Source organism: Poecilia latipinna, unplaced genomic scaffold, assembly GCF_001443285.1.
Source record: "Poecilia latipinna isolate Pla-1442-1.1 unplaced genomic scaffold, P_latipinna-1.0 Scaffold2552, whole genome shotgun sequence".
Taxonomy (NCBI): domain Eukaryota; kingdom Metazoa; phylum Chordata; class Actinopteri; order Cyprinodontiformes; family Poeciliidae; genus Poecilia; species Poecilia latipinna.
The window spans coordinates 3,226-30,518 of record NW_015115168.1 but is presented as its reverse complement, the minus strand read 5'-3'; the positions used below and the strand labels follow the sequence as shown (position 1 = coordinate 30,518).

The window sequence follows — 27,293 nt, the reverse complement described above, 5'->3', positions numbered from 1 at the left end:
TTTCTCAAAATTCAGAGAAAAAGTCAGAATTCTGAGATAAAAGCCAGATTTTTTTAATGGCTCTATTCCTAAATTTTTGGCTACATCCATATAAGTTTCATTTTCTAAAATGTAATTACTGAAATACATCAACATTTTGATGACATTTTTATTGAATCAGATCTTATGACTATAATCTCAGTATTTTTCTCAGTATCTCTGAATTCTGAGATTAAAATCAGAATACTTTTTTCAGTGATGCTGGTCCTTTTCTGTATACTTGAGTGCATTTTTTGGCTAATCTACTCATCTCTGTATGTAACTTTCATTAAAATCAATAATACTGAAGCTGGTGATCTTTTGTTTGTAAATAAAAGCAACATGTGTATTTTAATGTCTTTTCTAAATGTTTTTGCTCCCTGGAAGTGCGGACAACCAGTCAGTTATTCTGAGCTCGTTTCTTCTCTCCTTTTCACACAATGAAATATGAAGGGAGAAAAAGAGGCGGATGTAGTGGGCAGCTGTCAACAACTTCCACAGCTTCCCGCCACAGCTGATCAATCAGCCCCAAATCTGAACCTCAGCAGCGCCGAGCCGCTGGCTACAGCTGACATTAATCCTAAATCTTTGAGTCAGTGCAGAGGAATGACGCGGTTGGTGTGACTGAATGCTGATGCAGGCTCTAACAAGCGAAGGTGCTGATGCTAATGAGCAAATCTGTGGCCCTTTAACGAGCTTGCATCATTTGATGTCCTAATTTACAATGAGCTTTGTGTCTCAGGGCTGCAGGATAATGAGCTGGACAGGGATTCCCAGGGCAGCAGCTTGTGTAACCCATCTCATGCTGGGGAGGGGCTCGGCTGCAGCCAGCGCTGGAGAGCAGCAGGGACAAATATTTCATATCTGTGGGAAGGGAGGGAGCATGTCAGGCCGGCTTGATATGATTGTTTGTACACACCAATCACAGAATCGCTGCGTTCAAGTGAGAAAAGCTTGTGTTCTCTGTGACAAACTGACCTCCGGCAACAAGAGCACTCAGAGAAAGAGGAAACGGAGAAGGGAAGCATGGTGAGTGAGCTTTAAATGAGAGACACGACAACTTGACCTGGATTTGGGGAGGAACGAAAAGCACAGCTGAAAAACAGATTATCCACCTTCTTCAAGTCGACCCCGACGTACAGAAGCTTCAATACCTAGCTGATTAGATTCAAATTACTTCTGATCGATTAACTAATAGCCTCTGTTTAAAGGTTAGTGTCGTAGTTTAGCCAAAGTTCATCAGAGGGCGCCGCTGGCCATCCGACCATTGATACAAAAACAAAGATGGCGGCGCCAAAGCAGAACTGGAAAGAGAAAAGGTTGAAAAAATCCGTTGTGGGATGCAAAATGGACTTTATGCAGTATAATATAAATGAGTGTGACTTTGAAGGGAAGGATGACAGAAAAGTGGAGGAGAAAACACAGGAAGTTGCAACATGGCGCCAATGAGAAAGGTTGATTTTGGGAGTTAAAACATTTCGTTAAAGCAAATTTTAACATTATTCAAGAGCAAACAGACGATTCTGTATGAATGTCTGTTTATTCCTTCCATGTTTTATTTTTCTATTCAGCAACAAGAGGTTCCCGTTTTGCTATATTTTGTAAGTAAGTTTAAACGTGTGAGAAAAACACAATTTTATGCTTATTGAGAGTATTTAACACAGCTGATACAAAATAATGTTTTTCTTTTAATTCAGTACAAAATGAAAAAATAGCCCTTTATGTAATGACAAGAAAACTCAGGTTTGTAAGAAAATGGCCACTTGGTCGATTGACAAAATCAATCAACTTTAGATTAACTCATTAACAGAGGAGGGTAGAGTACAGAAGATTGGACTGAAGTAAGAATTACTCTACGTCAACATATTTTTAAAATTAGTAAAAGTAAAAAGTAGCCGTCCAAGAAATGATTCGAGTGCAGAGTATTTGGTAAACAGTCTACTCAAGTACTGAGTAACTGATCAAATTATCAATCATTTATTATTTAAAAATGACATCATCAGATGGACTAAAATATAAAATTAAGTGAAATCTTTGGTATTTTAGGGATAAAACAATCAATAATTCATATAAGCAACAAAAAATAAGCAATATCAGACAAAAGACCATTTTTCCAAATCAGTTTCTTTCAATATAAAATTTATGAAATTTTAACAAAAACTGCAGTTGTGCGTCTGTTTGTGGTGAATTTTGGTCAAAACATGATTTTTCATTCAGTGGGTGGAAAATCCAGAAATTTGAGTAGCCATACTGCATAATAAAATCACCCAAGTAAAAGTAAAAATATACCAAAAAGTACATTTTTTCAAGAGTTACTCAAGTAAATGTAACATTAATCGATAACTTTCAACCCTTCTCCGAATGGATCAAATCCGCCATCTTTACGGAGGATCAGTGACCTCGGGGTCGAGCCCGTGCAGCCGGAGTGCACCGGCGCGCCTCCTGCCGCCGCGGCTGCATTAGTCAGGCTCAGATGGGTTTTTTCCGCCATGAGTATCAGAGCATGACATGCGCTTCACAAAGGCAGGCAGATGACGAGCCGGCTCCCATCCGACGCCGGCCTCCCCGTTTGATGTGCGGGAATCATGAGGGCAGCGGGAGTCATTATGGGTGCACAGGTGGCCCCGGATCTAATGAGCCACATTCGGCTCCGACATGCAGATGCTTCACAGAGGCATGCAAGCGGCTTTACGTGGAGAAAACTGTAATTCTGTCACTTTTAAATTAGCTTTAAATCCTGGACTCAAGACTGAAAAAATACAAAATCTTACCAAGTATTTTTGTTTGGTTTCCAGTCCAAACATGTTTATATAAATAGTAAATATATATATGGACGCTTGTTTTAAGTCAGTAATTCTTAATTTATTTTTAGGTACAGTAAAAGGAACAGGAATATGAAACAAAACATGTTTTATTTAATTACAGTTGGTAGGTAATATATTACATTGAGATAAGGGCTATGATTAAATAAATGCTCACTTCTTCCAAAAAAAGAGATTTTGCCTGAAAAATAATTTTTACCTAAAGTATCGGTAAGCACATATGTCCTTTGTTTGTTTAAAAAAAAGGTTTGAAATCAATTAAAATTAGTACTAGTTTCAGATTTTTCCACTTATAACCTGGAAAATATGTTAACAAATGGTGAAACTACTATTTCAACAATATTAAGGAATTATTGACATGAAACATTTATTACTAAAAAGTTAGTTAGTTTTGTCTTATTTCAAGTGTACTAGGATATTTGCATTAAAATTAGACCAAAACCAGTTGGTCAGGTTTTGTGTTTTTACAGTGCAGCACCATCAGAGTACCAACTTTTAGATGATTAATATGTCAGAATTTTGAATCCACTCTCAGATATGCATTAGTCACACCGAGTGATTCAGCTGTTTCAAATCACTCATAGCTATTAACTATTAACACTGCCCCCCTCTGGCTCATGCTGCTGCATCTCGGTAAATTAAAATATCATCAAAATTTTATTTATGTCAGTAATTCACTACAGTGGAACCCATATGTGGGTTCGTTACAGGATCCATTTCTGTTCATATTTATGATTATAGCTTACAGCTAATGGAAAATTTGAACAATACACAGAACCATCAAGTGGCTGTATCTAAATATATTATTTGGAAAGTTGAGTGGAAGGAAAACTGTTGCAAAGAAAAAAAAATCCACAAGAAACGGGGTCATTGTTTGTGTTTCCTCAAATCTAGAGTCAGGAAACTTTTAGGTTTTTGTCTGTTTAGTTGGTTTAATTAAACTCCAGCTAATTTACCCAGAAAGTCCAGTTTGTTGTGAAGAGGTGTGAACGCGCAATCAAACGTCAATGTGGACCAAAACCGGAAACTCTGGTCTTTGGTTTCGCTTCTTGTGCAAATATCTTGGTACACTTGAAATAAGACAAAACTAACTTACAAGTAACTTTTTTGAATGATATAGGAGTCAATTATTCTTTGATATTGTTGAAAAAGTGCTAACTCCACTGACAGATTATTTATCTTCAAAAATATATATATAAAAAAATCTATGACAAAGTATTAGAGCCACATTGAGAAAATAAAATCCAATAAAATAATTATAATACAAGAATAAAGTCAGAATCTTACAAATTTATCCTGGAAATATTATGACTACTTCTGCAATATTACAACTTTATTCTCAAAATATTATGAATTTATTCTCGTAATTTTAGTAAAAATCTGCCAATGAATTCAGTACGTTTTTTTTAAATCAATGTTAAGGAATTACTCTCTTAAAATAAATACTTATATCTTGCTAAAAAGTTATTTGTAAGTTATTTTTGTCTTATTTCAACTGCATTAAGATATTAGCACTGGAAACTAGACCAAAATTATTGCTAAGATTTTGTATTTTTGCGTTGCCTGAATATTTCTTTCAATTGATGCATCTGAATTTCACTGAAAGCAAAAAAATTCAAGATGTTTTTTTTTTGTAACACTTCATATGACAACATTCAAGTTGTGTCTAGCCGCTGCGCATTTATTCACCAGATCAGGGTCTAAATATAACCCACGCCGATCAATTTATCACAGGAAGCACAACAATTCAAATTACACATGATCTATTAAGTGCCTGCCACTGAGCGCCATTTGAACATTTGACCTTCTGGCACGGCTCATGACATTATGTTGACATTTAAAGTAATCCCTCCCCCGGTTCCTAATCCCGGTGGCCGCAGACTGCCCTGACCCTCCCTGGGTTCACGCCACTTCCAAGCTCCCACCAGCAGGGAGGTCAAGGAGCCAGACAGCGCTGTGAAAAAATGTTCACCCTCTCACTCATTTCATCTGCTCTTTCATTTTTAAGGAGGAAAAAAGCAACCTGGTTCAAAACAACCATTACTCCCGAGACCTTCACTGCAAAAAGACAAAATCTTACCAAGTATTTTTAGTCCAGCTTGAAATGCAAATGTCTTAGTTCACTGGGAAAAAGACAAAACTAACCTACAAACAACTTTTCATCCAGATAGGGGCTTGTTTTAACCCAGTAATTACTTAATATAGCTGAAAAAACACAAGTTCCACTGGTAGACCTTTTCTTTAACAAGACATTTTCCATGTTTAATTGCCAGTGGATCTGATGCTTCAGTTCTAGTTCCACTGCAGATTATTTCACTTATCAACCCTTTGCAACTATTGCACCATTCGAGGCGCCATGTTGGACTCTGAAGAGAGGAATAGGAGTATTGAACTGAAATTATTTACCTGAGTTGTTTTTGCCATTTTTTTCGTAGTTTCTGCTTGATCGAGTCGAGCTAATTTGTCTGTGAACGTAACAAACCTGGTTGGCCTCATAGATGGCGATATTTACAAACATTGGAAGTAGCTAGCTTAAAAACCGACCCGTACCTCCTCCTTCCTTTACGTGTTGGTCAAATTGCCACTTTGGCTGAAGTCACACCACATGATTTGTGTCATTACGTCATAAACAGCATTTCTCATCACACCAGAGCAGCATGAGCAGCTACAAAAGACGAGATGCTAACCAGTTTTTTTCCATATATGCTAGGCTACATGACGGTGGGCATTGTTGCTAATAGTTACATATTGATGATATTTCATCATACCTACTTATAATCTTATCTTATTAATCAATATTAAGGAATTACTGACTTAAAACAAGCTCCTATATCTTGAGGAAAAGTTAATTGTAAGTATTAGGGACGTATTTTCCTACATTTGGAATATTGATAAAGTTTTGCACACATTTGTAATGTTTCTGTGGTTAACTTGAGTTGCTTAGAATAGCTTTGTGAACATTTCCAAACATTTCAGGGACCTTTGCTTTTGATTGTTCTTGAATTTCTTTATATCAGGAGTGTATATGTTGCTTTTTTGAGAGTTTTGAGTCTTCTTCCTGTTGTTAGTGAACACAAATGACTGATTTTAAGGTTTTGCAGAATCAAACTGAACCCAGAATAAGACTTATTGTAAATACTGTGTGCATAAACAATATATTTTTTGTTTATGCAAAAGCTCACAGTTCGAAAAATGGGCAGATAATTCAAAACATTTTCACTTGGGAGTTTAAGTTTTGTTTTTCAGTCAAATCGAATCATTTGTGAACATTTTTTTGATATTAAAATGTAATTATTTGTGGCCTTTGGAATGATTTCAGGAATAGCAGAGATTTATAAAATACAATTTTTACTGATTCAAAAAATTAAAAATGCAGACAAACCAGTCTTAAAAGGGAAAACTTGACCAACAACATAAATTATTCATCTCTTATTAACTTCATTTCTTGCATTAATTTGAATTTGATGTTATATAGCATCACAAACGGCTAAAAAGGAGGGTTTAAATTAAAAAAGAAAAACTTGGATCACGTTCTTTTAGCCCAGAATAATTTACAGACTATAGTACGTTTCATTTAAACATTGTGTAGTTTGTTTTAACAATAAAAAAGTTTGGACACCCCAGATTTAAGGGCAGCAAAAAAAAAAAAAAAGCAAAAATGGAAGAAATACAAAAGGAGGTAAATATTTTTCACAGCACAAAGCCACAAAGATGTTTTACCATTCATAAACGATAGTTATGGGAATGACAATTCAACAGGAATCATAACTAAGCATTTAAATTTCTTGGAGAAAATCCCCCAAACATGCCAGACGTTGTATAAATGATCCAATAACTGCATTAAACGACAAGTAAACACAATATGGAAGAACTGCTGCAATCCTTTAACGTCTGTGTGAGAAAATAATCAGTTTGGTTCTCTGAATAATACTTTACGTTCAGATGCAGAGAAAGTTCAGACTGTCGTTCGGATCCCCCATTCATCCTTTTGCAGCTGTAGTAATATAATGCAGCTTTGTCTGCACAACTCATTTACCTGTCACACTCTGAGAAAGTCTGGCTTTACCAAAGGGAAGATAAAGAGTGATGAAAAATGAGAGGTACAAGATGACAACCCATTTATTTAGTAATACATTCTGCAAACTAGAAATTTTATTCAAACTTCAATGGCTAAAAAAAAATGAAAGAAAGGAAGGAAAAGAAGGAGAAAATTTAAGGAGCAGGGAGAAAAATGCATCTATTCACAAGCAAGGAATGCAATTTGTTCAATCGACAACACAAATAATACAATTTAGTTCAGGGAACAAAGCTTTTTTTTAAACATTTTTTCTGTCATTCCTTTGGAGCTAGAACATAATACAAAATATACAGTTATTGAACTTTGTAAAATCACTCACAGAGGCCTCTGAGAAGCATTTGAATCAACACTGACAATATTTAACTACAGCACTCTAAAGCTATTCTTCTATGTGATCATAAATAGAGCAGGTACATTAATGTATGTATGCACACCTTGAATGCTTTACGAGGTTACCATGTTCAAAACACTTGCATTCGTTAAATGTATGACATCATTTGCATTGGAAATCAAAACAAGCTTCTGACTGGGATCAGATGTGGCGACACGGGCAGAAAGTTGTACCTTGTGACAGCCAGGACAGATTCAGTACCTTAAAAATAAAATAAAACAGAAAAGTTTCCAATCTGTAAGCTGTAATGTCAGCAGCAGTATTCATCCTCGTAGTGTTTTTTTTTTATTTGGTGGAGGTGGAAGGGCAACAACTTTACACTGCAAAAACACAAATTGTCATAATATTTCTGTCTAGTTTCAAGTGCAAATATGAAATTAACTTTTAAGCAAGATATAAGAGCTTGTTTTAAGTTAATAATTATTTAATAGTAATTAAAAAAGAACTACACTTCAAAAACACAAAATCTTATCGAGCATTTTTGTTCAGTTTCTTCTGTCTTTGTACACTTTAAATAAGACAAAACTAACTTTACAAGTTTCAGCAAGATAGGAGCTTCTTTCAGCATTTTATTCCTTAATTAGGACTTTTATATAAAAAGTAACAGTTCCTTTGACAGATTATTTCACTTAAAGCAGGAGAAAATTAAACTATAAGAGAGAAAGAAATTTGCCAGTGGAACTAGTACGTTTAAAAATAATTTTAAAAAATCAACATAAGGGAATTAAATGTTCAGACAAGTTCCTATATCTTTTTGAAAAATTAATTGTAAGTTAGTTTTGTCTTATTTCAAGTGTACTAAGATATTTGCACTAAAAACTAGACAGAAATACTTAGTAAGATTTTGTGTTTTTGCAGTGCAGATTCACTTATAATACTGGAAAAGCATCTGGTTATAAGTGGAATAACTACTTTTCTCATCAATATTAAGGAATTATTGACTGAAAACAAGCTCCTACATATTGCTAAAAAGTTACTTGTAAATTAGTTTTGTCTTATTTCAAGTGAATTAAGACATTTTACCTGGAATCTAGACCAAAAACACTTGAGATTTTGTGTTTTTGCAGTGCAGGAGGTGGAAGGGGCAACATGAGATTTGGGTAAGGCAAATCGGTGAGCTTATTCATGAGCTGAAGAAAGATCAGCGAAGTGAGGCTCGGGTCACCCAGCAAGGGGACGAATAACCACCACTGAGGGTCACACAGTAAACGCCACGACACAGGTACATCGATATGTACATGAGGGGCGCGAGCATTTAAAATCTCTCTAGTCTGCTAGGTAGTCCTCCATACAAGAATATACAGGATGCATTCCAGGCAACCAAAGGTAACTCTGTAAATAGCTTTATAATTCATTTTATACAATAACAAAATTAGATGATTTGACAGATGATCAGTGCATATGACTACTGTTATTTACTTAGTCGCACAACAATCAGCAACTACTTTTCCGTGGATGTTGCTTTGGCACGCTGCAGCAGACAGCAATCCCTGCTGCAGAAAAGCGGCCCACTCAGCGGGGGGTCGGAGAAGGTTTGACGACACCAAAAGAAGCCAAGACGCATTAAAAATAATTCACACACTGCAAAAAACATAAAATCTCAGCAAGTGGTTTTGTAGTTTCTAGTGGAAATATCTCAACACACTAAACATCAGACAGAGAAGCTTGTTTTAAGTAAATAATTCCTTATTATTGGTGGAAAAAGTTCCAGTTCCACGGGCTGATTATTTCACTTATAACATGATAAAATGTCTTGTTTTAAGTGAAATAATCAGCCGGTGGAACTGGAACTTTTTCCACCAATAATAAGGAATTATTTACTTAAAACAAGCTCCTCTGTCTTGCTGAAGTTATTTGTAAGTTGGTTTAAATGTACTAAGATATTTGCACTAGAAAGTAGAACAAAAAAATTCTTGGTAAGATTTTGTGTTTTTGCAGTGTAGGACCGAAATTTTCCTTTTCTGCATTGCAGAAACACAATGCAGATAGAGTAATTTTTTACTCTATTTTCTAGTGCAAATATCTTAGTACATTTAAACCAACTTAGAAATAACTTTTCAGACAAATATAGGAGCTTGTTTTAAGTCAATAATTCCTTAATATTGATGAAAAATTTCAAGTTCTACTGGCAAATTATGTCACTTTTAACATGATAAAAATATCTTTTTATAAGTAAAATAATCTGCCAGTGGAGCAAACACTTTTTCATCAATATTAAGGAATTACTATCTTGCTAAAAAGTCACTTGTAAGTTAGTTTTGTCTTATTAAAAGTGTGCTAAGATATTTACACTAGAAACTAGATCAGAAATACCTGAGATTTGTGTTTTTGCAGTGTAGTTAGCAGAAGCTTCCTCATCCACTTTATCTTATTAAATTGAACCCTGAATTATGGCATTTCCCACTTTTAATTAAGTAATCGGGTTTAAAAAAATCAACAAAAAGGAACTAAAATGAGCTAAAAGTCGACCAAAACTACCAGAAAGATGAGGTATTTCAGTTCATCAGAAACTGTTTGGGATCATTCGTAGTTCATTTAAAAGAACGGCAAAAGGATGACGGGGCAAAACACAAATCTTTGCTAAAAACAAAAATAAAACAAAATAAAGTTTGCATTAGTAACTTAATAAACTGTTTTTTAAAAAAGCAGGGCACTCCCCAAGTTTGATTTCTGTAAATCACACAAGCAAACATTTGTTCCTAATTATAAAATAAGTGATGCAGAAGTTGATACCTACCAGGTGTGAAGGCTGGCAGGTGTTAGGAGACATCTAGAGCGCTTAGATACAAGCAATGCAGAGCAAATCAAAAGAGCTGCTTGACCAAAAAAACAAACAAAAAACAAACAAAACGCTTTTATATACAATAAAAATCATCTTTGCTCAAACACGGTGAATAGATCGAAGTATTTTACAGAATGTAGGTACATTTCTTTACACTTGTGAAGGAGTTAAACACACTGCAGTTCAGCCGTTTTTATCTTTATGTTGCTTTGATTAAATAATTCACTAAATTTTATTAGTAGTTTATAAGCCGACCGGTTCTGTGGAGCTTCAGTATTTCTGAACTTATGCGCTGAACTCTGTCTTAAAGTTTGATGCTGCTTCAGACACATTAAACTGACTCTTCTTATCCACTCTAGCGCCCCCTGCAGCCACCTAAAGAAACGTTTTCTCTTCTTTACCAAAAACACCAGAGAGCACCTTTAAAATCCAACGAAAATAAAATTTTAAAATGAAGATGTGTGGGTTTTGTTTACACTGCAGGAGTTCGGTTGTGTTTTTCTTTTTGTCGAATCAGAAAGGTCTTTGGCGAGGATTTTATTTTTATTTTTTTGCCACAAAAGCACAATAGGAAAGCAGCTTGAAGTCTGATTTTTAGGATTTAACAACTCACCACAAACAGAAATGTGGTGAAGTAGTTAGGATTGTCTTTTTTTTCTTTTAAAGATAAATTAAGGATTATAAATTTAGTAAATTATTACTCTTTTCTACATTAATGAAACATTTACAAAATGATTAGAAGAAAAGCTGATTTCACATTTAGGCTAAATGGTACTTTAAAGAAAAAAAATACTCAAGCGAAATGATTTATTCCTCAAAAAAATTAGGCCAGAAATATTATATACATACAAAAAAATTCATAACAATGCAAGACAAAAAAGAAAATGGCAGAAATCTGAAATAAAGCATTTCTCTTCAAGAAATTCATCTACTGTGTTGTTAAATACATGTTTAGTCAGTGATTTATCTAGTTATTTTCTGGGGGAAATTAGAAATATATATCTATATATATTTTTAAAAAATTAACCCACATAACACTCTCTGCTGTGGTTTATTGGTTAAGCAGGACAGATTTAAGTGATGCATTTGTTCTTGGTTCACATAAAGACCAGGAGAAATAAATAGTCTTATTAATATAAGAGCCAATAGTTTCTCTTTTTAAAACATTAATCCTAGAAAATCAGTGCTTAAAACAGTTCAAATCAAATTATCTGACGAGGAAACCACAGAAATTAATTGGCATAAGCTGTAATAAAGATTAAAATTACATATGGCACCTATAGTGGTCTACTTGGATGTTTAGGGATTAGTTTTTCTAAATATGACACAATATATTTATAAATTCAGGCCAATTCGGGTTAACTTAGTTCATTACAGAATAACAGCATCTATATATTTTATTATCCAAAGCTGTTCCGAGTTGAAGCATGGCGGTTTCTGGGGGGCGACTTTTCCCTTAAACTCCAGCTCCATACAACAACCTTCACACACACACACCTGCAAGCATCTATCCACAGTCAACACCAGTCGGTAAATGCCTCTTAAAAAATGGACAAAAAGAAAGATTTTTCCACTTCATTCTGTCAAACTGCCATTATTATTATTATTATTAGAGTGTACAGAAAACCTGTTATGAAAGTAAAATAACAAAATTGATCAGGATTTCAACTGTTTGATGTAAGAGCTTACTGTGCTGTCAATTATACAATTTACCCGTTTCTTAAAGGAGCATAGACTAACCGAAGGGGAGAGACAGGAAAGTGTTGCAGAGGGAAAGTAAAAAGCAGAGACATTGTGCCTTGCGGACGCTGCGGTAATATTCACTGAATAAACATTTGAATTTCAGAAGAGCAGAAAAAGGCAGATAGTGCATAAAAAGTTCTCTTTTTTTCCCATTTCTTTCATTTTTTCCCCCCTCTCTCGTTCTTAAACTTAAAATCAAGCTGCATTAAATACAGGCTGTTTGTACAGGACAATTGCACTTCACAAAAACAGAAATATACAAACACACAAGGAAATGTGAATCAAATTAATTACAGCAAAAGAAAATCTACTATTTAGGCGGATTATTTAACAAAAAAAAAATGAACAAAAAAAAACTTGTGGACTCACTTGTTGTGGATTACTTTTAGAGAAGAATAATAAGGAGGGTGAACATAAAAAGGGAGACAAGATGGTGCAAGATGGTGGGGATCCTGAACTCCAGAGTGGACTGGTGCTGCACTATTCCAGGTTTGTGTGCATGCAACTCTTCCTCCTCTTCCTCCTCCTCCTCCCATGTATTCCCTTCTTAGAAACCAAAAGCTCAGAGTGACGGAGAGACAGACTGCTGAGCTGAGCTGCTGTGGGTCTTGAGAGGATGGTGGTTTGTAAACTCTATGTTGTGTTAGTGGTAGGAGGGTGTGTTACCACATGTCGTCTGTAGATGCCGAGTCCTTGAGAAGAGAGGAGAGGAAGGAAAAACCCTTCAGACTTTGGCTGAACACCCGCCGGATCCCCACCGAGAGCCGCACAGCTTCCAGCGGTGCAAACTGAGGCCTCACTAAAAGTAAAATAACACGTTTCCCCCTTTCTAACACAAATTAATGTTAATCGTTCATCAGGATTCATTTCTTCTAAGGAACATGTTTATTTATTGTTGCCATGATAAATTCCAGTTAATAATATCTATTTTTTTTTTCCACTGTTTGTTCAAAGAGAGTATGTGAAAATATGGTTACATACAATTTTCTGTCAGGATAACTAAATTTGCTGGACGATAAATTGCAGAAGTTCTTGCGATAAATGATAATATTGTTGTTTTGAGATCATTTTAAAGTAATGTAATGGTAATAATGGCATAATAATGTAAGAACATATTCTTAAAGGCCAATAAACTTTAAATTCTAACAAACATTTAACACTGGAACTGGAAGACATTTTAAATATCTGAAATAAATAAATTTGTCTGTAAATGCTGTGACACACAATTAGAGCCATACAGTTACCTAAATATTTATTATCCTCACTTTTATAGTACCACAAAATATTGTGATAAAACGTAATGTCCATGTCGCCCACTGCGGTTACCAGCCATAAAAATGAGGACAGGCCGGAAGGGCTGCACGATTTGGCTTAAAAATAAAATCCAATTTTAACACATTTACATTTTTTTCTTGCTTCCTTTTCCAACATAAAAACTAAGTGGCTTTTATTCCAATCATGCACGATGGACTATTAGAGACAGGCTATGAGAATTTTTGTTTAATTATGAGAATTTAATATTAATATTTTTAGTTTTACCAGAAAGTGTCTTAAAATTAACAGAAAAAGCTTAAGATTTGATGTTTTTGAAGTTCTGCTACTGATAATAATTTCATGCTAATTTGTTAAAAGATTAAGTATTTCTATTATGCGTCAACTATTATCTGTAAAACTTATACAGATAAGCTTAATATTTATATTAAGCTTATCTGTATAATACTTATACCAAAGTATAACTTCACAAGATGCTAAACATTCTTTTATTTTTTGATATTTTCCATGTTTGAATTCTCGTAAAATTTCTACTTCATCCACTTAATTTTAGAACTTTATTCTCAAATTATTCCAACTCTTGGTGTAAGACTGTATTCATGTAAAATTATGATTTTATTCTCGTAATTAAATATAAAAAAAATTTAGCCTGGCCCTAAAACTCTGTCGTAGAGCTGAGCTGAATTCGACGTTCAAATAAATATCGTCTTTAAAGCGGCGGTGTTACGCGTTTCCAGGCACAAGGAGCCATTTTATAGCACGACCAAGTAAAAATCTTACCTTCAGTTGTTATGAAAATGCTACATATATCAAATATGACTTAACAGAAATATGACTTTGATATGACACACCTTGAAATTAGGCCTCTGTCTCTTTAAGAAGCTCCGCCTTCAGGACGTCATCACAACATGTCTGCTCTATTTAGCAGCATTTTCACCAGAGTTTAACTGATTAGTAGCTGCTATGATGAGCTCTGCAGTTCCACAAGGCGTTTGCTAATTGCTGCTGGCTAGTCTGAAGGAGCTGAGTGTATTTAAGTGTTTTGATTTTGGCAAGGGGTGAAAAAAATGATTAAAAAAGAGGTTAATTCTTAAGAAATATACAGTCTCAAAGCTTTGGATAATAATCAGTTTTATAAGAAGTTATAAATCTGAAGAACTTTTTTCACAGTTTCAGATTAAACTAAAGCCGCTGAAACATCCTGCACCTTGTAAAAAGAATCAAATTCATAATATCTATAAGCTTATAGCTGAAATTTTACTACCATTTACTTTTATCTTCTTGTTAAATTGACTTGTTTTGAAAACAATTTCATATAAACCACTAAAATTTTTTAATTATTCACTGCGTTATCTCTTTGCGATTGTTGACCAGGAAAGTAAACTGTTGGATTAAATAAAAAATAAAAAAAACTTAGGCAGCAGTTTTGTTCTTATAATACAGTTCTGACTTTAAACACTAATATATTTCTCGAACAGCTGATGCAAAAATAAACAGCAGCAAAGTAGAGAAACTACAAATAAATAGTTTTAAAGAATTAGAAAAGATAATTTGACGAAGAAGACAAGGATGGGACTTAAACTTAGACACAGATCAGGATTGCTAACAAAGATTTCACCACAAGGAGCGCAGAAAGGTTTTCTATTCAACAAAGGAACCAGACAAGATTAACAGGTTAGACCAAAGCATTAGGATTCAGAGGAAAAACAACAAACTGATGGAAAATTCAACAAAAATACCTCGATAACACATCCAGCATGATTCTTAAACAATTCTGGTTTCTTTTGCTTCAGGAGCAACAAGAAATCCATCAAACGGGGCGAATGTTGCTCACATTTTAACCAGAAAGAAAACATTATCTTTTTAAGCAATCATCTTAGCAGCAGATTAGATTTTGAGGAAGAGGGAATGGATATCAAAATAGCCTTGAAAATACATGCAAGTTTTACAACATGAATAAGACATTTGTTCTGTTTTTGTTTGAAGCTTGTGAAGAAGCATCAGTGCTCTTATTACAGAGACTGAGCTGTTAAACTAATATTAACTTGACAGATTTAACTATTTTATCTGGCTCAGCTGCTACTGGTGATCAGAGGGTCAAACACTGAAAAATATAATTTATTTTCCTAAAACATTGATTGTTTTTTTTACCTGGTTGGACCAGAACACAAACAGATTCTGTTTAAATAAATATACATTTAAATAAATGTATATTAAGTTTTTAGTTAATGTCCCAGAAATTAATCCCCAGAAGTTCTTAGGAAATGTAGATAACAAACAAACACACACACACACACACACACACACACACACACACACAAAAGCATAAAATTCAATGTCTGCTCGCAATAAAAACATTTATTTAAGGTTTGATCCAACCATGTAATAAACCACCTACAGTGTTTACTGGTCTGCCTGCTTTATTTTTTTAAGTGTGTGATTCAGACGAATTTTTAGGGTCACTATTCAAGTCAGAAACTATTTTTAATTTAGAAACCATTTTCCTATGCAGTCGGTCTAGAGATTCTGTCCAAATTATGTGACTGATGAAAAAAAGACAGCAAACAAATATTACATTTATAAAGCTGCATACTGTATCAAACGGCATCAGTTTATATTTAAATAAAAGTAGGTTTGTGCATAAAACTTTGCAACTTAAATTCCAAGTCTTAGGCTAGCTTAGCTGCATGGCCTTTTCTTAATTAGAAAATAAAAATCTAGTAATTATTTAAAATATAGTTAAGCAGACTAAAACAGATTCAAAACTCCCAGGACTATGAATTGCGATTCTCTCTCTATATTTTTTTTCTGCATCTCTAATCGGTTGCGTTGATTTTTTTTTTCAAATTCTTGTATTTAAATACAAAAAGTCTGATGTTTGACATCACATATTGTTCACAAAGTTGTTTTCTCATTCTAAGAGCTGCAGAAGCCCTCAAACACAGAAACTCCCTGTTTTGGATGTGAACAATCAAAAAACCTTTGATGAGTGTAATAACCAGTAGAGGAAGGTTACTTTAATTTATAAATGAGAAAAATCTTGTAATTCCTTCATTCTGTTGGATTCACACCTAAAATCTAAAAGAAATTGCCAAATTTTTTATTACTGTATGTCTTAAGAATAAAAGATGGAATCGGCTAAAATCGGACAAAAAAACAGGCTAAACATGCAGAAAAACTATAAATGTATATCTACGGAAAACAGATTTCTATTTTTATCTATTTGTTCACCTAAACAGCAAATCTTCCACATGCACCACGGAGTACCACAGTTGTTTTCTCGGTCCTCTGCTTGTTACAGTTCATATGTAGCAGGGTTTTATTTCAACAATATTATAAATGTGAAGTTTGTCTAAAATTTTTTATTCATTCTTTGCCTTTATTTTGTTTAGTTAACAAGTTGTTTCTCCAGACATCTATTGGTGTTTTAAGTTCTGTTACGCTGCTCTTGGCAGTTACCATGGTAACCGGTAACCGACAGCTCCTCCTCCTTTTTCTGTTGCCGTTAGTAACTGTGGTATGTATGAGCATCCGCTCTGTATGTTCTTGACAAGTATTATATCTTAAAATATATTTTAGACAAATTTTATAGTGTGCAGTGTTTCAGGAGTAAAATCGCTATTTTTTACGTTTTTAAATGTTATGATTGTTAATGTTGCCCATTTCAACCATATTTAATTGTATAAATGTTAACTGCTTACTGCTATGACCAGCTGCCAACTGATGATAGCAGTTGGCAGACCTTAGACGAACACAGAAAGGTTACACATACACTCCCATGAAGTTAGTTTTTAAACACATTATCGTTTTCATTTCTTAATGGATCATATTCAGATGCATTTACTGATGAACGATATTTGAAACCAAAAGTTTATGGAAGTTATTTCTTCCATAAAATACTAACAATAAGTTACTGCAACAATGAACATATGGTTAAAGAAAAACCAAGTAATTAATCCAAAGTGGCCTATTCAATGCAAAGAGGACTTTAAGGTAAATAATCTGTTTGGGATTTCCACAGAGCTCTTAGATTATCATGCTTAGATATAACCGATTCTTCTGCTATATTTAAATGTTTTACAGCATTTTTATACACGAACATTATCAAACTCAGAAACCTGTTCTGTTATATAGTCGGTTAACTCGGGACAGAAGGCAACAATTTAACCACACAGTCGGAAAAGGAGGACAGGAATGTCAAAATCACCATCATAAAATGAAGTTTTTCCTCTAATATTGTTCCAGATATGAAAATTAGCTGGAGTGTATTAGATTCAAATGAGACTAAACATGGCTCAATATTTTTGTTACCCAATAAACGTAACAAAATTATGCAACATAACACATCTGGTTTGACAAGCATTTAAATAAACATTAATCACCACATTTAAAAATATGACCCGCTCTAGTGGTGTAACTGGAACCTTAAATACAAATATAATTAATGCTTTAGTTTAATGCTGATTTACAGTGGCGTGAAAAAGTATTTAACTTTTACGCATTTAGTTGCATTTAAACTGCAAACCTTAGTGCAACTTTATTGGGATATGAAAGCAGAACTGGAAGAAAAACGATTAATAATTATCAATGTTTTGTTCAGCCAATTTGTGCTGCAGGATTTCTGTCTGTTTTTTAAATCTAGAGACAATACTTTTCTCATTTTGCCACAGATTCTAAAATGTATTCAAGTCTAGACTTTGACTGGGCCATTTAAACTAGGAATGTATCGATCTATTTTTTACACTTTTGATACTGATACGGATATCTGAGATTTGGTATCGGTGGATATCGATCTGATACAGAAAAATAGTGTTGAACTGACTTAAAACATTTTGTTTTTAAACATACTGAATTACAAATTTATTTGATAGATAACTGCACTGGTACAGAACACTTAAAAAATAGCTTCACAAGCTTCGTCAAATATATAAAAACAATGCAACTTTAATTTCTTCAGTCAATGTAAAATAAATGAAAAAAACTGAAACAAAAGGTTGACTATTCTGGTCAAACATGTAAACAAAGAAACCTTTTTTCAAATGGTTCAGAAATATAATGTAAAACAAGTAAAGCATGATGTCACTCAGAAAAAGCACAGAGTTAGACAGAATAGATCTAATTCAGACATATTGTGACGATACCCGAGTATTTTTGGATATCAGGGCCGATACAGATATTAATGTTGGATCAGAGCATCTCTAATTTTAACACATTTATTCAGTTCCCACCTGGGTGCTTCGAGAGGTTTTTAAATCTTGGAAAGTTTATAACCTAAACGTCTTTTGTCTCCATGATGCCATTTCTTCTCTGACAAACCTCTGAAATGAACAAACTATTCTGAAAGCTGTTAGTTGCACAATATTTTATTTAACGATATGCGAGTAAAGAGGACTGAATACAAATTTTTATTTTCTTCACATCCATGCACTACTTTGTGCTTTCCAACGCATAAAATCCCAATAAAATTCACCAAAGTTTGTGGTTCAGCAGTTAGGAATATTTTAAGACACTGTAGATCATCTTGTTGCAGCGTCAATCCATAATCACCCAGCCCATGACTCACTGTGTTTAAAAGAAAAACGTGGATCTTCCTAGATATAAAAGCATGCAACAAATAGACTTTGAGCTTTGCTTGTCACACAACCACAACCATGCAGAGAACAAAAAGAAGTGGATACTTACAGTGTCATCGCTTCGGTACGGGTTAAGTTTGTTGTACACTGCTTCAATAACACTTCGTCTGCAGGAACAAGGGCAAAACAAATCACTTTAACACAAAAATATCCTGTTTTTAAGCTGATAATTTATTGGATATCATAACAAAAAGCCTAGTTTATCACAGCAGAAGGCATCGCTTACTTGCTGGCCAGCTCTCCACCAGGGGGGAGGTTCGGGATGCTCTCAGACGCTAACGTCCGCATAACATGGACCAAATCTGGGACGCCTTCATCTCCCTGCTTTTTGATTATCTCTATAAGAAAAACACAGGAATGTGCAACATGGCTAAAATTAATATCACAATATATATATGGATGGTTGGCATGCAGTCATGATACATATTACGATATAATTTGTATAAAACTTACAATAGAAACAGAAAAAAAAAATCAAATACCAAATAGTGGAATATATGTATTTAACAAAAACAAAAACATTTAACACTTGTTTCTGTGGATGTTATTTGTGTTTAATGTTTGTAACCGTTTTGTTTTATGCTGCTGCCTATAATCTGATTTTGAAGGAGACTTGGCAATGATGGGCAGCAGTATTATCTCAATGGTGACTACCTGATCAAATCAAAGTTAAATTAAGTTAAAAATGTATATCTAGACACGGTGACTTTATTGTAAAGGATGTCTGTGTCAAATCCTGCTTTTTCTTTCCAGTGTTGACTGATTTTGTAGTTGGCTGCATTGCTGGTATTCAGTGATCTGCATGCTTCGTTTTAAGGTAGTAAAGTATGTCCTGTCTTCCACATACTTTACAGATTACATTTTTCTGCTCCTGGTCTGATTGTTTAATCCTCCGGCGGTCTTAAGAGACGGGGTGCATACATTTTTTACTCTGTGTGCAATTCAGCACTGTGCACTTTTACAAGGTTTTCTTTTTGTGGTTTCAGAAAGGCACCATCACCCACGCGTTTCCCCGCTGTCCGACCGTGACATCTGCCGTGCTCCTCCTGAGTATAAACCGATTTTGCACTGATGAATAATTTGGCATATCTAATTATTAATATAAAATCACGAAAAGAGAATCTGCTTCTTTTTTTTTTTAATATAGAAAAATCCCCTTACTAAGATTGTTGTAATGCTCTCACATGTTGACCAAAATGTTTAGGTGTAAATTATTTCCAACTGAAAATGAGATCCAGTCACTCTTACGCAGGGAATTAAGTAAATAAAAAAGATCATACTAAATCCAATAAGAAAATATTGCTTGAACAATATGTCGTTTATTACTTTCCTGCTAAAAATAAAGTATGTAATAAGGCAGTTAAAGTTACATTCAGTTTTTCAAGGATACGGTTCACACAGCAGCTAAATGTGACCTAAATCTGATTTTTTTCATGCCTAAATTCAGATCTTTCCACCAAAAGAAATTTTAAAAATCTAATTTATTCTAAACCAGATATGTTTCCAATCGCATTCAAAGCATCATGCTGCATTTTATCTGATTTTTATGCCACTGATGTCAGATAAGTGTCGCAATTCTGCACCAGAAGAATCCAGACAAAGTATATCCAGACAAAGTAAATCCAGACAAAGTAAATCCAGACATAAACTGGATTCCCGAAAACGTGGAATCGTAACAAAAGCTTCTTTCGTATTATCATCTTGTGATACTGTCAGCTCCCGTTGCTGAATAAACTTTAAAATCAATCCATAAATTCATTATTGCTTCTATAAATAATGTGCTGCAGTGTGACGTCAATGTTTGGGGTTGTAAATCGTTCACACAGAAGTCTGATTGTGTTCGGGTTTAATTTGTAGTATGAACTACCTTGAAAAAAAAAAAGAAATTGGATTTCAGGAAGAAAAGAAAAGTGTTAATTGAGGATTAGTATCTCCTGTGTGAACATACTCCAAGTTGCTGAAAACTACCTGTATCTCAATTAAACGTAAGAGCGTCTGTGCTCATTTTGCCCCTTAGCCATTTTGTATCCGCCTATACCACCGATGGAACGTCGACAATTGTTGATATCAATAATTTTTCATTTGTTTTCTTTTACATCTGAAATTCTGCTAAACTGGCGACGTGACCGTTCCCGTTTCATCTACAATTTTCATTCCATGCAGGGGTTTTTTAAGCAGTTATGAGGAACTGTAGGAAAACCTCAAACTACTGCAGCGCAAGTTACTCCACAGGTCGTTGCTAGGTAACCAAAGAATGAGAGTTGCTAGGTAACCAAAGAGCGAGGGAGACTATATCGATGCCATTAAACTTACTAAGCTACTTAATGGCATCAGGTTTGACCTCTGCATCAGGCAGAAGTTGAACAGCTGAAACTTTTCCTATGCCTAAATTTCCCAGAATGCTATTCAGTTCAATGAATATTTTATCATGTCCATTTCTATTAATATGGATCACTTGTCTAATGCCACATATATTGCTACTCATTTATTTCTTTGGGGTTAAATGGAGAGAAATTGGTAGGAAATGAGGGTTTGAAGCAGAAAACTGACCTGCAGCTCATTAAAAGTTTGTTTTCACATTCAGACTGAATGAGGTGTGGCTACATCTGATGCTGCAGATAAGAGAAGCGGCTTGCTGTGGCCCCCTGGCTCTGGTATTTGTGTTATCTATTTGGGTAATCAGTCGACACGATTCTTAGCTTTAGAGAAATGCGGTGACGCATTTCCAGGGAAGCCAAAGCAAGGGCTTAAATATTTATAAAAACATTTGTTTAAATAGACGTGCACGTTAAAAAGTGCCTCAGAAGTCACATTATTAGTATTTAAATGATTCATGCAGGCAATAAGTTAAGATTTCACAAAAAATAAACATTTTTAGAAGATTTTTAAGAGGTAGTTAGGTTCTGTCTATCCTAATCCTTAACTGACAATTTTACACATGTACATGTCTAAATTTCCTCCTCAACATATAACCATAAATCAAAAATGCATAAATGGAACATAGCTTGATGAGAAAACAAAACAAATACACTGACCTGCTGTTGAATCTCAAAAAGCAATACATTTTAATTACCATACATTCTCTTTTAACAGGAAAGATTTCAGCAAAGATCATAAAACCAAATGCTAAACCAATTTTTACTCAACAAGTAGTTGATGTTTACATGAATTTACCGAAAACGTTTCTGATCGTGTAGAGTCAGAGAGAAAAGCTGCAACCCTGGTTTAACTCAGTTTGCCTCAAACAAATACACTAAAATATGTTTGGCTCAAAAATGTTTTAAATATCTGCTAAAGCAGCTATTTCGTCCTAAAATCACAGTTTTAGTGTCAGATTTTACTCCAAATAAAGGAGCATTAGGATCAAGTTTTCATCTCTTTATATTACGAGAAATAAACTTCTCGGGCTGTTAAAACTAAATATTATTAATATCGGAGTTGGGTAGTTACTTACTAGTTTACTTGAGTAACTTTTTGGTAAAAATAAGTATTTTTAGGAGTATTTTTACTTTGTTGTACTTTTTACTTACTTAAGTAAAATGACCGGATACTCTAAACACGGACAGTAACTTCACTGAATGAAGAACAAACAAGTTTTAATCAAAACTTTACATGAATTTGAAAATGCTTTATTTTCCCTGATTTTGTTATGTTATCCACATGATTTACTTTCAGTTTGGCCTTTAAAATAGTCAAATTTCCACATAACTTTATAGTTTGGTTCTTCTGAGACTTTATTCAAGTTTTAATCAGTTACTCAGTACTTTTTTACTCTTACTTGAATAATTTCTTACATGTCTTTTTATTTTTACTTGAGTATGGGGAAGCAGTGCTGCTCTTGCTTGAGTTTTGTTGCTTTCCCTCCCTCTGGTTTTTATTAAATCAATGTTTCGCACCTTCTACTCTGGTTTCAAGATATTTGTCCAGCTCCGCCTCACGTTTCACAGCTTCTGGAGAAACCTTCGGGGCCCCAGGAAAGCAGATTAACACAACACTCATATTGTCCCGGCTCCCCTGTGGAAAAGAAAATAAATAATAAAGCAGCAATGTAAATCAAGGATAAACCAGGCAACGCGTTAGCATGTCGGTGCAGGCTTGGCGGACGAGTCATACCTTGTACAAGCAAGTGTCAACAATCTCATTGCTGACTTTTTCAAGATCCTCTGTAACTTCCAGCCTTGACCTCACAAAGTCACAGAGTTCCTCGTTGGCCATGACATCCCAGATGCCATCACAAGCAAGTATAATAAATTCATCTTCCCCCTCGCTTCTTTCTATCGCGTACACCTCAGGCTCTGGGGAAACGAGCTGCTCCGTCGGGCCTTTTCCGTGGACACACTTGTAGTCGAAGTCACCCAGGGCTCTAGACACAGCGAGGGAGCCGTTAACTCGCTGGATCATGACCGAGCCACCAGCGTTCTGGATCCTCTCCTTCTCCAACGGGTTGCTCGGTTTGTGATCCTGTGTGAAGAAGTGCACGGCTCCCCCCCTGCTGAGGAGACCCCGCGAGTCTCCACAGTTGATAAAGTAGATATGGCTTGGCGAGATCATCACGCCTACTGCGGTGGAGCCGCTGCGGTCCACGCCGTGCTTCTTCTCCGAGATGGTTCGCATGTGTTCGTCGATCTGTAGGAATCCCGTGCGGATGCCATTCTTCACGCTGTCCACGCTGGTGTCCTCCTGTATGGCGCTTTGGAAGTCTGAGTTGCTAGTGATGTGCTCCAGCAGGTGCTCGCAGCAGTACTTAGCAACCTGAGAGCCGGCGTGCCCGTCATACACGGCGAAAAACGACCAGGGGTCGAGGCCGTGGGGCAGACCGATCACCGCAGTGTGTGCGTCTTCCATCTCAACCCGCCAACCCTGCATGCTGCTCAGCCCATACCTCAGGTTGTTACCCTCGCCATGGGAATTGTACTTTTCCATCTTTGGTTTGTCCAGAAATGCCCCCATTGTGTCCCTCAAACAACCTGAAAAACAGATTCAGTGAAAGGTTGCAAAAGATTAGTGATTTTATCCTGAAAATGTGTTCAAAATGTGCGATTAATTGAGTATTCTGACGATTAATTGCCTTAAAGGACTGGCACATTCTGCAGATTTTTCATTTGACCGCTTAAACATTTTAAGAGGGTACTGGAAATGCATTAACAAAATTCAAATAAATAATCAAATAAACCAGAACTGGAACAACATGACATTCCTTCAGTGAATCATCATTTAATAGAAAAAGGTTGCATCCACAGCTAAAAAAAAATAGTTGTAACATCAACATGAAAAGCTCAACAAATTCTGTTTCATTTAGCATCAACACAGTGCAGGGCTGATCTATTGACTATTTTTTGAACAATAATTGAATAGCAAAATGTGCTTCATAAAATATTTGAACCAGGTGAAGCTAAAACAACCTCTTAAAGAGTTCTGGGTAGAACATATTCACAGAAAAAGATGCAAAATGTTTTTTGCACAGTTTTGGCTTAATTACTGCTCTGAACATGTTTCAAAAGAGGTCTTATCCTCCAGTTAGCGATTGATTGTTAAATCAGTTGACGTCTTTTTCAATAATCGATTAATCGTTTCAACCCAAGCTGAAAAGCATCAAAACTGCTGTCTAAAGAAAACAAAAAAAAACAAACATATGTTTATGTGTCCACACATTTAGCAAAATAACCATACAGAAACATCTCTGCAGTGTTTTTTAAAATGTCAGAAAGCTTGCCGTTTGTTTTAATCCTGTGAGTAACAAATACACCACCAAAGACAACATCCAAGGAACCAGAGAGGAGGACGTATTCTCCTAAAGGCCAGCTTTGCCTAGGCAGCATGGCATTCTCGCAAACAATGTGCCATATGTATGCATAGCTTAGCCGTCACGCTGCAGCTAAGCTATGCATTCCCTTTCTGCAGCTGGTATAAGGCCAGGATAACGCAACATGCTTGGCAGAAGCAAAACTCCCAGACGAGAGATTCAACTCTAATCAGCTTGTTTGGAAATAATGTTGCTTTCAACGTAAAATGCTTCTTATCACACAGAATACCAGAGGTTGAAATGTGATTCTTAAATTTCATGCATGTGTGAAAATGTCTCTTTAAAGACATGAAAAATGTTGCCGTTTTTACTTTGGAGTAAAACTTTTTAACTTTTGACATTTTTAAATACTACTATTTAAAACACACTTGATCAACCAAGAGGATTCACATTTTCAATAAAAAAAGAGAAAATTTGGGAATGAATTTCCAGGTGTCATTTGTACACCAATTATTTTATTAATAACTACCAATGGCTGTGATATCACCTGAAAAACAGAGCTTTTTATTTGAAGTGAAGTACTTAGAATTTCCAAAGACAACATAAAATAAACTTACTCTGAAATATCTTTTGTATCTATTTCCACTCCTGTTGATTTCATAGTTTGATGCCCATCTTTGATTTACCTGAAGTAGATTTCATTTTTTAAATCAACCAAGTAGTCCGTTAACTTGAGTTTTCAAACACTCATATTCTAAAAAATACACTAATTTTATATGTAAACACATGCTTACCGTCTTAGTGTCGAGGTAGAATATTCCTTGGTGCCGTTTTTAAACGATGCATCTATATTATAGGGTTCAACCTTTTTAATGAGTAAAGGAATTCATATTTTTACCACTACAAATGCAGAATATTCATCAAAGATCATTTGTAGATGGTTTCATGGCAATGTCTCTCAATATTTTTGAAAAATATAAATTGTTAGTGCGTCACTATTCTTCCCAGGTTTTAATATAACATGAAGGACATAAATGGCCAAACAAATTAAAATATGTTAAACACTGTAATGGTTTCAATTTTTTTGACTACACTCATGATCTTGGCATCATTTAAAAGTTATTTAAATGCTTTTTTTAAAATATGAAACAATTGATTTTCAACTAAAATTGTTCTTAGCATACCAATTCGCAACAGATGTCATCTCAAATTGCTTAATGAATCAGATCCAATTTATTTCCAAAAAAATAAAAAGAATGATTCCAATAGAGCAGAGAAAATCAAACTAAATTGCATAAATTGAAAAAGTGTAATTAAATTTAGTTCATAAAGCCACTTGGTAAAAAAGTTATTAATCTAAAGAAGCTCATTGACTTTGCAGCAACCTCTCCTCCTGACCAAGCATGTTATGGCAGCAGACGGTTGATTGTTTTGACACACAACTCCTGAAAGCTAAAACCTATAATTAGTTATCATTCTTGGAAAGAAACTCGATCAGCTGTTCAAACATTAAGTCAAGAGAAATAAAATAGGTGTTATGTGTACAGTAGAAGAGTGTAGTTAATGTATGAAGTGAGTAAAAGCAAATAACACGTCTCCAATCCATCTGTGGAAGCAGATTAGCATCTTGAATGTTGAATTCAAAGCTCTCTTCTGTCTAAAAATAGTAGACATGTGTTCACATTTTGACTACTTATTAGGAACGCTGTCGTTGCTGAAAACATTCAAAATCTCACAGAGAAACTAAAATATTCAAGTTGAATATTGAGGAAATGACAAGCCTCTCTCCACCGGTGAACGACTTAATTTTTAGACAGACATGGGTCCAACCCCGAGGCTAGAGTTAGCTACCTGACTGACCAGTTTGTTGGTAACAACCTGCTCAAATACCACAGTTCCGCTTGTGGTGGCATGAACTGGTTCCCATACTGGCCCAGTTCAGTCAGGATCAGTTAGGCCCACTGGATGAAGGTCCAGCCCAGGATCAGATAAACAAACAGCCCTGCCAGTGTGCGGCCCTTGACCCTTGTCCCTCTCCACTAACTCTGACAGGCCTTCTCACCCTGTTGTGCTAACGTAATGTTAAAACAGGCAGAGCCGCCAAAGCTGGCCTAATCTAACGTCGATACACTAATTTAGCATGAAGTGCTAACTGCCCGGGTATCCCCCAGCAGCTGTCGGCCAAAGAGTAAAAATTTTACTTACCAAGCAGATAAATTATCAGATGACAGCAACGCAATGTGCAGTAGGGACAGAGTGTCCGCAGTTACCACCAGAAGGTGTTCAACGACGAAATGTAAGGGTTAGCGGTGGCTAAGCTAGCTAGCCTACAGCTAGCAGTGAACTGTCGTCACTCAACACTCAGTGCATATAAACTCTGGAACTGTGCTCCCTCTTTACGCGCTCCCGTTTTGCATTACATTATCTCAGCTGGTGAGCAAAAGAATAAGCTCGGCTCTTGTGTTTCTGAGGGGGAGAATCAGTGTACGGCCAAGCCAGGGAGGGAACCTGAACCGTCTGCCCCAGCCTCTCCACTTGACAGCTTGACAGCTCGCTAGCTAGCGTTAGCTTGTGAGACGCCACGGGGACAGGACCCGGATGTTCCAGACTGCGTCTATTCAAAAACATGACATCATCATTGCTGCTCTGCTGCAACCCATGTGCACGGAGAGCGTTACACAACGCTACATCTAAACCTCAATGTCACACTTTTATATGTATGTGGTGGAAACAGTGATGCAAAAATCAAAATATATTTAAATCAATGGTTGATTGGTATTACATACCCTACTAGTGTACAGACAGATTTAA

The 27,293-nt window shown here is 35.4% G+C and overlaps 1 protein-coding gene across 4 annotated transcripts; it reads right to left on the bottom strand.

Annotated features, from left to right (window-relative positions):
• Positions 1-246: 246 nt before the first annotated feature.
• Positions 247-27,089, bottom strand: LOC106938295 (protein phosphatase 1A). 4 transcript variants are annotated; one of them, XM_015020240.1, is made up of 7 exons: positions 26,688-27,089; positions 22,853-23,706; positions 22,636-22,753; positions 18,966-19,077; positions 18,789-18,846; positions 997-1,084; positions 247-882 (listed from the first exon to the last, which is right to left on the bottom strand). In XM_015020240.1, the coding sequence occupies exons 2-7, from the start codon at positions 23,687-23,689 to the stop codon at positions 707-709; spliced, it is 1,389 nt and encodes a 462-aa protein (XP_014875726.1). In that variant the 5' UTR covers positions 23,690-23,706; positions 26,688-27,089; the 3' UTR covers positions 247-706. The 4 variants fall into 4 exon arrangements, with proteins under 4 accessions (XP_014875726.1, XP_014875725.1, XP_014875723.1 ...); XM_015020239.1 differs by lacking the exons at positions 247-882; positions 997-1,084 and adding an exon at positions 10,884-12,526 and having other exon boundaries at positions 26,688-27,081; XM_015020237.1 differs by lacking the exons at positions 247-882; positions 997-1,084 and adding an exon at positions 18,499-18,697 and having other exon boundaries at positions 26,688-27,081.
• Positions 27,090-27,293: the final 204 nt, after the last annotated feature.

Bases quoted from the DNA above. Each gene is read 5' to 3' on its own strand.
- LOC106938295 (XM_015020240.1), bottom strand. From the start codon at position 23,689: ATGGGGGCATTTCTGGACAAACCAAAGATGGAAAAGTACAATTCCCAT. The intron at 22,754-22,852 runs GTATGACTCGTC...TCTTTTCCACAG, and splicing joins TTGACACTTGCTTGTACAAG to GGGAGCCGGGACAATATGAG. The intron at 19,078-22,635 runs GTGCGAAACATT...TTTTTCTTATAG, and splicing joins TCTTGAAACCAGAGTAGAAG to AGATAATCAAAAAGCAGGGA.